The sequence below is a fragment of the Toxotes jaculatrix genome, chromosome 2 (genome assembly GCF_017976425.1).
Source record: "Toxotes jaculatrix isolate fToxJac2 chromosome 2, fToxJac2.pri, whole genome shotgun sequence".
In the NCBI taxonomy this organism is placed as follows: Eukaryota; Metazoa; Chordata; class Actinopteri; family Toxotidae; genus Toxotes; species Toxotes jaculatrix.
The window spans coordinates 11,947,175-11,960,830 of record NC_054395.1 but is presented as its reverse complement, the minus strand read 5'-3'; the positions used below and the strand labels follow the sequence as shown (position 1 = coordinate 11,960,830).

At 39.8% G+C, this 13,656-nt stretch overlaps 1 protein-coding gene across 1 annotated transcript in view; it reads right to left on the bottom strand.

Moving 5' to 3' along the window:
* The window catches only part of celsr3 (cadherin, EGF LAG seven-pass G-type receptor 3), a 102,398-nt gene that overhangs the window by 27,764 nt on the left and 60,978 nt on the right, over positions 1-13,656 (bottom strand). Inside the window, exons 15-20 of the mRNA XM_041048078.1 lie at positions 6,487-6,628; positions 4,331-4,451; positions 2,832-3,015; positions 1,635-1,736; positions 1,393-1,487; positions 927-1,136 (exon numbers count right to left, since the gene is read on the bottom strand). Coding sequence (XP_040904012.1) covers positions 927-1,136; positions 1,393-1,487; positions 1,635-1,736; positions 2,832-3,015; positions 4,331-4,451; positions 6,487-6,628 — 854 coding nt within the window. The remainder of the gene's footprint in view (positions 1-926; positions 1,137-1,392; positions 1,488-1,634; positions 1,737-2,831; positions 3,016-4,330; positions 4,452-6,486; positions 6,629-13,656) is intronic.

Sequence of the window (13,656 nt, the reverse complement as noted above, 5' to 3'; positions counted from 1 at the left end):
AGCTCATAATGGTACAGTCTATCAATCATTTCTACTGTTCTAAATCACACCAACTGCTTTATGTCTTCTGATAGACTCTGTGCAGGTTGCAGCAGTTGTAACACGCAGTAATATAGAGAGGAAGTCTGGTTTTGGACTTAAAATAATTGAAGTCTTATGCTAATCATGAATATAATGTACAATTATTTGTGAGTGCTCCAATTTAAATACCGGCATGCTTATTGTGGTTGGAGACCTGCTATTCCAAAACACTGATCGACCTGCTGGTTATACTTATCTTACTTAACAATTAAGTTCGTTCAAAACACAGCTGGCACAGTGGCCTTGACAAATTTCATAACATGTTTAGATTTTCACACATTAAGATCTCACAAACAGCACAAACTGATTATTGGTTTTCACATTTCACTATCCGGCCTGCCTTTCCAACAACCTTTCATAACTTGCGCATTTACTGTATTTTCATCATTTCAATTACCTCTCAATGTGCTTTTAATGTGACATGTTGAGCATTTTTAACCATCAAAAGATCCATATAACTACAAGTTAACTGGGATAGCCTGTCAAAGTAATCAGAAATAAATTGGAGACCAGAGAGGGGGGAGACCATCACCACCTCGTGTTTGCTGGTGTTTTTCAAAATTAAAAGCAAATTTTCCCATGAATCTCTGTCTTCCATTTCAATGAGGGAGCTGTTGTCAACCCTTTTCCCAAAGAAGCCTCTTGCATTAGAGCACCGAGGTGAACCATAACAGCCTTTTAAGAGCCCTAGTTAATGGCAAACATGTCTCCATTTGCTCAAACGCATGCCACTGCAAGAAGCTGCTCCCACTCCTCACCGCTCCCACTCTTCTACTGAAATGTATATACAAGTGTCAGAGTAAAACATACAGTGTGAAAAGGAAAATTGTGTTCTCCTTTTTTACCTCATTGAAGTGTGCGTCCTGAGTAGCGGTGAGCCCAAAGCCGCTCTGCTGGGTTTCGAAGGTCAGGAGGCGGGACAGCAGTCGTTCGGCGATCTGCAAGTCATTGCCGTACAGTCGGGTGGTTGCCTCAGTGATGTCACGGAGCTGGTGGGCAAGCTTCTTCTCCATGATGGTGTTCAGCTCCGTCTCATTACGCTCCAAGGAATCCAGCTAAATGTACAGACACCGACAAAACATGAAAAAGTGAATCAATCTGCTTTTTACATTTATGTAAGAATTACTGGGAGTCTACAAAATTAAAATGTACAGCAACACTACTGCATGCCGCTTCATTGAATTCCTTTTATTTTTAAATTGATGGGTACATCTTAGATTTTGCCAACATTCAATGCTTCTCAGGTCAGGTACAAGTAGTGGGAAGACATGAAGACATGTTTAATGGTATTAGTGGTATTACTCTACATACGGCAGTATTGAGCTCCACAAAAGGAGGAGAGGTGCAGTTGTACAGGTCTGGCTCCAGCCATCCCCTCTCTACATCACAGTGTCTGATGGCTGCGCCTGTAAGGAGAAGAAACAGGAAATTTCACAAATCTCAAACATCTTTTCACGAGGACGTGAATTAAAATGAAAAACTGGCATTAGGTTGTATGGGAGTATGTCTGTATGGGTGCGTTGAATGCAGTGTGTGAATGAATGTGTACAGACCGACAGAGCCTTTGGGGCAGGGCACTGCAGCAGGCAGGTTGAACTTGGTCCGAGGCCACCAGATCCCCTGAGTGATGGTCTTTGGACAACCGTCATAAATGACTGCAGTAAGAGAGAGAGCATTATTTTAAATTATCATTATCTATTCAATAAACTTTTCCATTAAAAACATGAAAAACTCACCAATAAAGTGGGAATGTTTTTCTTTTGACTTACAGAGAGGAAAATAGGAATGAGTGTGAGAATGAAATGCCAGCTACAAATTAAAGGAAGCAATTACAAACAGGAAAACCCAAGAGTGACAAAGCTGCACACAGAGGAGAAAGACTGCAAGATGGAATTAAGTGGAAGATGTTAAAAGGAAGATGAACATAATTAAAGTTTCTTTGTTAGTTCAGGCTTGGATGCAAGTTTGATAAATAGGACCATTTTGAAAGACAGAATACAAGTAGAAACTGAAATAGTATGATTACACAGTGGCGAATAAATATGGTGAAAGCTCAGCAGTGCCTCCTTATTTTTTATTCATGTCTTTTGTCTCTCTGGACAATTTACTCATTTTAAATACCAGTTTTAAATCCATCTTGAAAATTATACATCTTTATAAAACTTTCACAAGACAAAAGAGGTAACAAATAATTCTGCTAACTGTTGGAAAACAACACTGACAGAGCTTTAATATTAAATCCAGCTTCACAAACTATCGTTCAAAAGCAGAACATTTCTGTCAGTGTCTTTTTGTCATTGAGCCACAAAGCAGCTGCAAGACGGTGACACATTTTTACTGATCAAAATAAAGTTGTTGGTGGAAGAACTCATTTTCAACAGATGATTCAGTCCCCAAGTCAATAACACATATGTAGTTGTAACACATAATCTTAGTACCTTCCCCTAAGGCAAGGTACTTTTATTCTGGAAAGGACAGTTCCACAATGAGATGCTTCATTTCTCCAAGTTCTTTTTAAAGTTCAATCTCCTGTGTCTAAGATGTGATGCTGAACATAGTGAGGTTCATAAATTCCCCAAGTTTGAACTAAATGATGGAAACTAAGGAAAAATCTATCAAAACCAGCAAACACCAGTTTACAGTCCTCCCCTAGTGATCACCCCAGTGTGGTTTAAAATACAACCATATGTGGAAACCATTATGCTAAAAGGTCAAAAAACAAATAAGAAACATCAGTCCGTCATTCTCACCTTCACAGCCTGAATTTGTGACCTCGGCAAAGGGGTTGTCACACATGTTGCACTGGCGACCAATCACGCCGGGCCTGCACTGACACTGGCCAGTTTCTGGGTCACATGACCGCGAGAAGGAGCCGACCGGGTAGCAGTCACACGGCAGGCAGGTGTCAGAGCCCCGCGGGCGATAGTGAAACTCCTGAATACACAACACAGATGGGGTTTGAATAAGGGCGCACAGATGAAACTCAGTCAGAGGAACAGAAAATGTCACAGCGTCATGAATAGTGTCAGAGATTACATCACCACATGCATTAGGGCAAGATTTATACAATGACATAAAAGGAGACGCTGGTGTAACGGAGACATGAATACAAGAGCAACAATCCATGCACAATGTGTAAGAGAGCCAGAAATAAAGGAGGGCAGTTAATTATTCACTCTGCTAAACTTGAATGAGAACATATATACAGCCCTGCATAGCTAAAAAAGAATGGCAGAGCTACAATTGAGAATGATGGTGCCAGGAAAGTTATTACCAAACATAAAATATTATCTCTGACAACACTGTCAGCCTCTAGCAGCTTTATGCTCCACTTTACAAGTGATCTGCTGAGACTTGGAGGAACAACAATGTTTATGGGAAATGTAAGATTATCACATCTGATTTTGTTATGATCATTACAAAAGCTACATGTTCCACATTAAAAGGAATACACTTTTTGAGCTGCAGGTTTGTGTGTGGCTAACAGCTGTCATTTTACTGTGGAAAAAAACAGTTTAAGACGTATTCTGCATGACAAGAACAAAAAAACTGTTCATTTCAATTTTCATTTTTAATCAAATTAAGAACAACAAGACAAAGGGAACTAAAAGTCATGCAATTAAGTACTCGAGGGTGTGTGTATCAGTGGAAATCCCACAACTGTGTATTTTAAGTGTGTGCCTGTGTCTACACGTCTACACGTATGTGTCATGTATGTGTCAGATTTACATCTGAGGTCAGTATCAGAGATTATAGATTAAGGTCAAGAGATCAGATTAAGGCCGGGATAAAACAGGGTTAAACACGGTTACAACATGCATGCACACGCACACATTCACACAAGGCAGGAACGTCAATATGAAGGGATGACCATCGTATCATGTTTGGTATAGTTTGTATGTCTGGATTAGCCTGTCAAACCATCACACTGAGATGATTATTGTGTGTCTGTGTCAAACTGAAGCCACAGTGATCTACACCACTGAAGCCCTTCTAATCCGACAGTATTTTTATTGTAATGGTATAAAGAAAATCACCATCATACCAGCAACAACACCAGCTCCGTAATACGACAAATGACTCAATAACCCTGAAAAATCAGCCTCTGATGCTCTGTCCACGGTCATGTTAATAATCCAGTGACCTCTGTTTCCATCAGTCTTTATCACATCTTCTTTTTTTACTGATACACCAACTTCACAACGAATGCCTCAAAGCTGTGCTGTGTATGTTTGTGTGTTCTGTTTACCTTGCAGTGACAGTGTCCGCTGGTCTTGTTACAGTCGGGGTCAAAGCCTTTATTGGTGTCACAGTGACATGGTCCACACGTCGGAGACCCCCACCAGCCCCTGGGACACTGGTGATCAATCCTTCATATACACACACACAAACAGGTAGAATCAGAAGGAGAAAGAAAGCAAGAGAGTGGCTCAAAAACCTTTATTTGCTCTTCAACAGAATCACCTTTTCCTTCTGATTTCTAACAAATGCCTAACTAATACGTTGGGGGAAAAAGAGATGAAAGCGAAAGAGAGAGGGACAGTGGGAAAACAGAGAAATGGAGGGAGCAAAGAGAGGGATCTAAGTGAGAAGGAATGTTGATATTGAAAGGGTGAGTGAGAGTGAGAGGTCAAAAAAGACGAGACATGAGAGCTTCTCTTCCGCTTATTAACAGTTGTTAAGATGACTACTCATTTATTTTCAAATCGGCGTGAAATTTAAACCATTTTCTAAAACTGATTAATATCTGTTCCTGAAAAATTTTATCCCTCTGGTTTATTGTTCACGTCACCTCGCTCCTTCATTCTGTTTGCTCACATCTCACTTAATGTGCTCTCAGTGTCTAATGGATCACTGAGGAGACGAACGCTTTCTCACAGTTAATGCAGATTCTCGTGCGCATCTCTTTATGGCTCCTCATGGGGAGTTTAGGAAGGAGAATTCAGACACCAGTGATCTTGATAGAACATTAGGATTAACTCTATTTCATCAGGGACTTTTTATGATATCACCCAACTGAAGCTCTTCTCCAAATAATGCATTTGTCCCTGCCTGGCATTTTTGGCTGCTTAAAGGGCTTAAAAAGTAAATGCTATTTGTCTAATTATAGCTAGTAGAAGGACACTGGGCTCTCCAGTCCATGAATCTGCACCAGCTGTGTAAATATGTCTTCTAGGAGTCTTTCCTGAATGAGAAATTAGTTCAAACTGTCAGGTCATTTAAGAGTATTATCATGTTTGCTTCAGAGCTGACAAAAGCTCTCATTTTTCTCATTTTCTGGGATGCTGTTCACCTGAACATAGCAGGGCTGCAGATACTATAACAAAAAAAACTTTTTATTGATGCACATGTTATTTTTAGATTTTCTTGAGTTTCTAAAATGTCAGAGCACAAACTGATGCTTGAAAAGCCCTTATTTTGCCTGAGGAGGAGTGAAAAAAAAACATAGTGATGAAAATCAGCAAATATTCACACTTAAGAACCCCCAACTCATACATGTTGACCTGTTATCAATATTATCATTTTTAATTGTCTAATGTGATTAATGTGAATGAGTAGCAAGCAGCTTAGCAAAAACATGTGGGGATACATTGATCCGCCTTCCAACAGCCTATCAAAGACGATCACTATTGTGCCAAACTTCTAAATTTGGTGCATTCATTTAAGAATAAAGAGGGTGAATTGCTCAGTAGGAGAGAGAGAAGAGACACATCAAGGCTTTGTGAAAACACACACACTATCTAGATCACAGACAAACCTCTTAGACACACAGTCACACACTCAACAGATCATGAGATAAAGGAAAAGCTGTGTGGATTTCATAGGCACGAAGGAAAGAAGCCCGGGGTCAGTTCAGGGTTACGTTCACTTCACACAGTTTAACACACACACAGATAATCTTAGTGTGTGCGTGCGTGTGTGTGTGTACTTATACTTCTATCTTTGTGAGGACCAGGTTGAGTTATAGACCTTAGGGGATGAGGACATTTTGGCCAGTCCTCACTTTCTGACACACCTTTAAATGGCTGTTTGAGGGTTAAGACTTGGTTTTAGAGTTCAGGTTAGAATCATGTTTAGGTTGGAGTTAGGCATTTAGTTGTGATGGTTAAGATTAGGGTTAGAAAATGCATTATGTTAACAAGTGTCCTCACAACTCATGCAAGACATGAATGTGTGTGTGTTATAACATTAAGTCTACACTCATCTACTCAATCCACAGTGGATTACATGCAACGCTGAAGATGTGGGACAACAAGGCTGAACTAAAGCTACTAACACACACACACACACACACACACACAGACACACACAAAGACACATAAAGCTTAGTTGGGCTAAAGGCAGCATTACCGAGCTTTACACCGTATTGGCATCTCAAAGGTAAAGTATAGTTAGTGTGTGTACCTGTGCTGGCAGTACTGCCCATAGTGGTTGTCTCCACAGTCACAGATGTATCCATGGGAGGAGCTGGGCTTCCTGTGGCACTGAGCCTCGTTTTCACACGGATTCAGATGGCAAGCGTCAGTGCAGCCTTTCCCATAGTAACCTGGGGTCGAGAATTAGAGAGCAAAGAATTATTTTCCCAATGCTCCAGGTCCTGTTGGTTGACTGAGTGGATTTTTGCAGCTGTTGCCATCCCAAAGGAAAGAAAGAGAAACTCACATAGGTGGATTAAGTAATTACTATCTAATCTTGTTACTATACTTGAGAGGCATTTTAGAACACAACTTCTTCACAAAATAAATAATTCAGCTAATGTTTGTCACAAAAACAGGGTTTGGAGAAAAGTTTTGTTGATTCTCATAAGCATAAAAATTCTAGTCTGAATTTCCATCACCTTCACACTTGACAGAGCAACTTATTTAAAGTTCTAAAGATGCCAATGTTTTTCACGAGAGATTTCTACATTTCTCTTTCTGATTTTCTCAGTGGTTTAAAATGGGAAGAGCTCAGCTGGAGAGAGACGATGCCACGTTTAGCATCATTTGAATTAAAATGTCCTGACAGTTGTGGGTTGTTTGCTTATGTTGCCAGCACTGATCTGATCAAACCACGGCCACACAGTCCTGATGAAGAAGATTAGCTCAATTTTAAAGTACATTTAAGTTAATTTTACCTCTAAGTAGCACAAAGTTCAACAAAGTAAGAGCACATCTGTTTAATATTTTAGTATTTTACCCCCGAAAATAATGCATTAAATATTTGGTTTATTTTGAAAATCTAAATAATCAGGCAAAGAAAATAAAACAAAATTAGAGGACACAGGCAGGAACAATGGCCATGAAGAAATGAGAGCACAACACAACAACTATTGAAATCTAAATATGCAGAGCACCACTCTATTTCCCATCCATGTAGCAGACATAATAACCTGTCAGTTCACAAGTACATATCTCCGCCATCAAACACCGATTACCACCAACGCCACTCTGCCGAGCAAGCCACTGGAAAACAAGCCACAATTTTGCTTTACAATGCTGTTATCCACTGAAACATGAGGCGACGCTACCTCTGAAAGGAATTTACCATCACTGTTTGAGAAAAAGAATTTTAAAAAATATTGTAATTTATTTCAATTTAGCACAAATAGCACAGACAAGAACAAACTGAGTACTGAGGAAACATTACAGCATAGCGTAGTGAACTACACTAAATGGGGGTTTTCTGATGCAATATCAATTAAAACAGGAAAAACTCTGGATGGACATTTAAGGTGATGTCTGATACAGTATCGCCCTTTTCATGAAATATTCAAACAGATTTTAGAAGCACAAAATATGGCTTTAGTAGGAATTATCAATAATTTCTTATTTCTGAAATGTTAAGAACAGACTGTACATGTGGTACAGAGACAAGCAAAAATATGAAAACCATTCTCAATTCCTCAAATGTTGCTGCTTTTCTCTGGCTTTTATCTTTCTTGCCTGAATTTCTTTGCTTTTTGGACTCCTGGTTGAACCAAAAAAAAAAAAAAAAAATAAAAAATCAAATAATCCAAAACATGCGTAAATGACACATTCATTGATAATGAAAATAACCATTAGTTGTAGTCTTTGCGTATTTTGGATAATTCCTCTCTAACTGCTGTAATAGTGAATTTTCTGGTACAAATTTGTACAGCCCTGTCAGTGTGAAGCAGCATGTTGCAGGTACAAACGGCACACAAGGAAAAAAAAGTCAAAGAAAAACAGATGAGAAAAATGTTGAATCGTTGGAGAAAACGTTTAAACATCTCTCGATCGTAATAGCACAGAAATTTGCCTTGGTAAAAGCAGAGACGGCACACTTCAACACTGCTAATCGAGACACTTCAACGTCACAACATACAACACACACATTCCCACCGAACACTTCAGTGTGCGCCGGTGCAGCACGGTCAACGAATCTATCACACACTTCACTGCAATCCTCAGACACTCCACACAAACACACCAGCCTCTTCTGTGGTAACACAGGCCAGCACACAATACCCCTCTTTAATCTAATGACTAAAGCAGAGTGCTTCACACACACTTTGAGGTGTATTTAGCACAAATAAAGACGGCCTCTCACCCATTCCTGATTTTCATTTAAAAAGAACATAATCATTGCATTTAGTCTTTAACGGACCTATATTAATAGTTGGCTTAAAATATTACAGGACTAAGCTGCTGCATTAGACCCCACTTTAATATTGCAGTGCAAATAAAACTAATAAATCATTTAAAAAAAAATCACATTTACAATTGCTCTGAAGGAAGAAAGGAAGAGATTAATCTTCTGGTTAGTATTACTGATTTTATAGTATCACTGAATCCAACTGATACAGCAGATCTTTGGGTTTGGTGGTTGCATTAAATGTGGTAGAACACACCAGAAATGAGAGAAGTCAGAAGGGAAAATGTGTGGTCTGTGTCGGGAGAGTACATGTGCTTTAAATACAGATTTAGATTTTCACTCTTTTTTTTTGAATCTGTCCATTCTGTCCATTCATAAATATTCCTCTTAGTGATTAAAAGCCACAGAACAGCTCAGAGTCTTTGCACTGAGATATCCCGCTTTGCCCAGAGCGTCACACTGATCGCTGATGACTCGCTCACCAACAAAGATCTCAGCCTCACACACAACCATCTCCCCTCCTACTGTGAAAGGCTTCTGCGTTCAGGCAACCTTTTACAGCACTGAAAAGAAGATCACCTCTTTAGACTGAAGCGTGACTGAAGTGTGTGTGCAGCGGAGGTCTGAATTCCTCCCTCTGGAGCTGACAAACATGTGAGGTCTTCTTTCAGGTGTTCGTCTATAGAAAATACAGAAACCACTCTGCTTTCAAGCCTGTGGCCTTGGCTGCAGCTTCAGACACACACATTTCCAATGACTCGTATTCTTATCACTCTCTCTCTCTCTCTCTCTCGCTTATTTCACTCTTTGAAAAACTAAAAATCAATACATACTGTAATTTGCAAAAAAGCCACACTGGCCTTGCCTTTTATCAGTCAAACTTTCATACACAGATTTTTTAATTTCACCTACCCTTCTCTCCCTTTGTCTTGCTTGAAAATATTTCAGGTATTATACAAATAAAAGAGGGAAGATAACCACAGCTATTGTTCAGCGTTCAATTATTTGTTTCACAATGTCTCTTCACACACACACACAAATAGCGGCAGCGTTCTCTTATTGTTCTCTCGTGATCCCCACTCTCCTTCTCCAACTCTGTTGTTTTCCACTTCCATCGTTTTCTCAAACACACACACACACACACACACACACACACACACACACACACACACACACACACTCTCAATCATTTTCTATCAGCCCTATACATCTTTACACTTTCACCATGGCAACTGACGGGGAGAGGCGATGGCGGCCTTGGCTGTTTTCAGACACTTATAATGACGGTGGCCTTGTCGCAACAATGTGGGAGAGAGAGAGCAAGGCTGTAAGAACAAAGAGCAGTATAAGTCCTGTGTGTGTGTGTGTATGTATGTTTTCGTCTTTCACAGTCAGGGTCCAGGGAAAGTTACGCCTCTGGAGAGGTACACGCATCCAGTGTGACTCACAGCTTCTCCTCTTACACTTTAATGTAACACAACATCAGACTGACTTGACTACAATGAGGAAAAAGACAGATGATTCACCTGTTCACTGAACCATCCATTCATGAGTTCTGTATCCAACTGTCTTCTTTCTGACAATAGAAAGATTGTGGTCATCAAAAATATCCAGTAACTAGAATTACTGCCTCGCGGTTGTATGCCTGTCTGTCCAGTCTCTTACATGCACTGGGGACTTTGAAGGAATTTAAGGTATTTTTTTTACTCATTAGTGTATACATTTTTTGGGTTAAAAATCCAAAGTAAAAGTGAACACTGTACGCGAGATTTCGCCTTTACACAAAATTTAATGTAAACACTGTGGTTAAGCTTTGGTTAGGTTTAGAAAAACAAGGTTAGGGGATCTCCGTCTTCATGGTTAAAGTAATAAATATGTGGTTAAAGTTAGGCCTCAAAAGGAAACAACAACTTGACTGTCAGCTGGAAACAGGAAACCAACAACAGTCTCCCGTGTTAAAGCCGAATGTTTTGTCACTGTAACAACATCACCTGGCTTTCTCCTTTTCTCCTGACATAATTACTATAGCGACTAGAGGGCTGGTCTTATTTATATCTTGACTACATTGTGAACATTATCTCTGAACAGGCTTCAGAGACTTACTCAACCCACAAAGAACTTCTAAGTCAAAGCTAGATAAAAAAAAAAAAAACAGTGAAAGTGTATAATATGTAAGCATGAAAGAGTTCATTTTGTACAAGCAGGTTACACTTTTGTCAAATAGCTGATTTTTCATTTTAGATAAACCTCACTTTATGTCCAGTATACCCTTCATATGGCCATCCAGAGGTGCTAAATACCTATTGCTAGTTTTGATATCAAAGCTGATCAATAAATGACATTCCTAGGTGAGGCGTCATTTGTCATAGAGAACAGTTTTACCCCAGTTCAGCACCTTAAGGATGTGGCATCTCCTGAAGGCCGGGAAACACAGGATATCCAGCTTGAACTCATAAATTTTTTCCTCCCAGAGTTTCTGAGCTCAGTACGCCGCAGCTGCACACCACATCCATAAACTACCTTGTATAATGCACTTCTCTGACAACTCCATCTGCTGACAGGTTTAGTTGGCATTTGTTGTTTTCCATCACCATTTTAACATCTCAACAAAAACAGGAAATGCTGATTAATGACTAATTTACTAAAGTAAAAGCAGTTATGAGAGTTCTGGTTCCCAAACCCCGAACATATGTTTTCTGCATGTGATCGTGTTGGTTTTTAAACAGCTCAGGGAACTCAAGCGGACATAAATCAACATGACTGTAATTTATCATATTAAATTCAAATTTTCACCGCAGTGAATTAGCCTGTAGCAACTGGCAGCAACTGTCACGCAATCACGCACACAAACACACACACACAGTCTTGCTACATATTGTATACTTACTCAGAAACACACAGAGAAGAGATGAGGGAGCAGATGTCTCTGTGCTTTGTCATGCAGAACCTCTTCTCACTCTGTGTGTGTTTTCAAGGATGCTGTATTGCACAATCAGAGGTGCTGTCAGTTGCACGAGAGACCCATCAGGCTAGTTTCAGTACCAGCCCAAAATACACACAAACACACACATCAAAGGGAATTATTCAGAGTTGCACCTCTGTCTTCTTTTTTTTCTCTCTTGGCTTTTATTAAACTTTGATTTGTCTCTAAGCAGCATTCATTGTATAACAGTTTTTAATGCTCATTATGCTGATGAAATATAATGATAATGAGAGTGAGAGTGTGCGTGTGTGTGTCTATGGTAAATAAGCATGCACGTTAAGTTTGCGGATATGCTCTGAGTGTGTGTGTCTATGTGTGAAGACATCAATTTGCGTGTGTGTGTGTTCGTGCACTCTCTGAATCTGTGCTCCATGCTAATAAGTCTAAGTGTTAGCATTAGCTTGCGGGCCGGTGCAGGATGCTACAGGGATAGCAGCGCCTCTCTGCTTCCTCTCCCATGCTGTCAGCCCTGTGGCTCTCTCACTTGAACAAACGGTATCCGCCACGCAACACACGCACACTCTCACCAATTCCTCGTTCACTCCTTCCACCTCCGCTTTAATCTCATGCACTCATTTGCCAACTTTTCTTTCTTGAACAACTTTCCCTGTTACTTTCTTCTTTCATCTCAAAGTTCATACTCTGGAAGCAGCTCGTGCACAGGATGCATTTAGTGGAGTCAATCTTGTTTGAGTGCTGAGGCAGTCTTACCTTACACGCAGACATTTAAAGCTGAAACGCACAACATACCGCAAATCTTGGAGCCGTCTGCTGTTGAAAAATAGAACCGGGAACTACTTTGCTCTCTGTGTTTTGTGGCAGTAATGTGGCTGGCCAATCACACCCTACACTTACACACAATGGTAAATTCTTTTTTAAAATACAAGTGACAGTCAGTGACATTGAAATGCTTGCACTTCATCCAGCTCCAAATGTTTGCACGGGGCCAAGAGACGCAAGCCAAAAAAAACAAATTACCAAGAAGTGTAACACTTTTAACATCCCACTGTACTTTACCACAATGAATTGTGGTAAAAATAATTATATGTGTACTGTATGTAACTATATAACACCCATGTTCAAGTTTTCAGAAGCCAACAGTGGAAATAAAAACATGCAAAAACAGCTGGAGAGTAGAGGGTCATCATCTTTCATGTCTCTTTTTTTATGTAGTTTGATGTAGTTTCATGCTGCATTACCGCCACACAGTGTTCATCATTTTTGAGCTATCGGCAGTAATAATGCACCGTTATCCCTGTTGTTTTCTGCAGATGCAACATTGGAACATTATCAAATGTTTTGATTACAGAAACCGCCTGACGGTACATTATGCTGCACCTAATGAGGAGGAAATATTCGAGTTTCACAGGAAAATGAGAAAGGCAGTTAAAAGGCAGCTTGAGCTGCAGAGAAGGGAGGTGATCGATGTTGAGAAGAGAGGATCAATATCCTGACAAACTAATGTGAAAAAGCGGTTTGGGCCCTTTCTTGCTCTCCCTCTCTCGGTTTTGTCTTTCATGTGGTTCTTTTTCTCTTAATTTGCTATCCAATTCCTTGTCTCATCTCCTCCTTTAATCATAAATATAAATAATCTCCTTTAATCATCTCTGCTCGGGACTGAACTGCAGCTGTATTGCATCAGTAGTGGCTAACAGAGCTCCAAATAAATATCAAATATCACTCTTCATCCTCTCCGTCACTTTCACACTTATTTCTCATGTGTGTGCGTCATGTTAATTTTCTCTCACTTCCATGATTTGTGTGTCTCTGTGTACATATATGCCAGTGCAGTGTGGATCTATTCCCAAATGCTTTCTGGCTGTTTGATTTGACTTTCTCGCGCCCTCTTTCTTCTCTTCTTTCCTATTGCCTCAAAACTTTTGGTGTTTATTTTACACTATTTCTGTCAGCCGCCTCTTTCTCTTCATTAATTATTAACATTTTCTGTCTCTCTGTTTGTCCTCTGCCTCTTTTTCATCTTTCTATTATTCTCT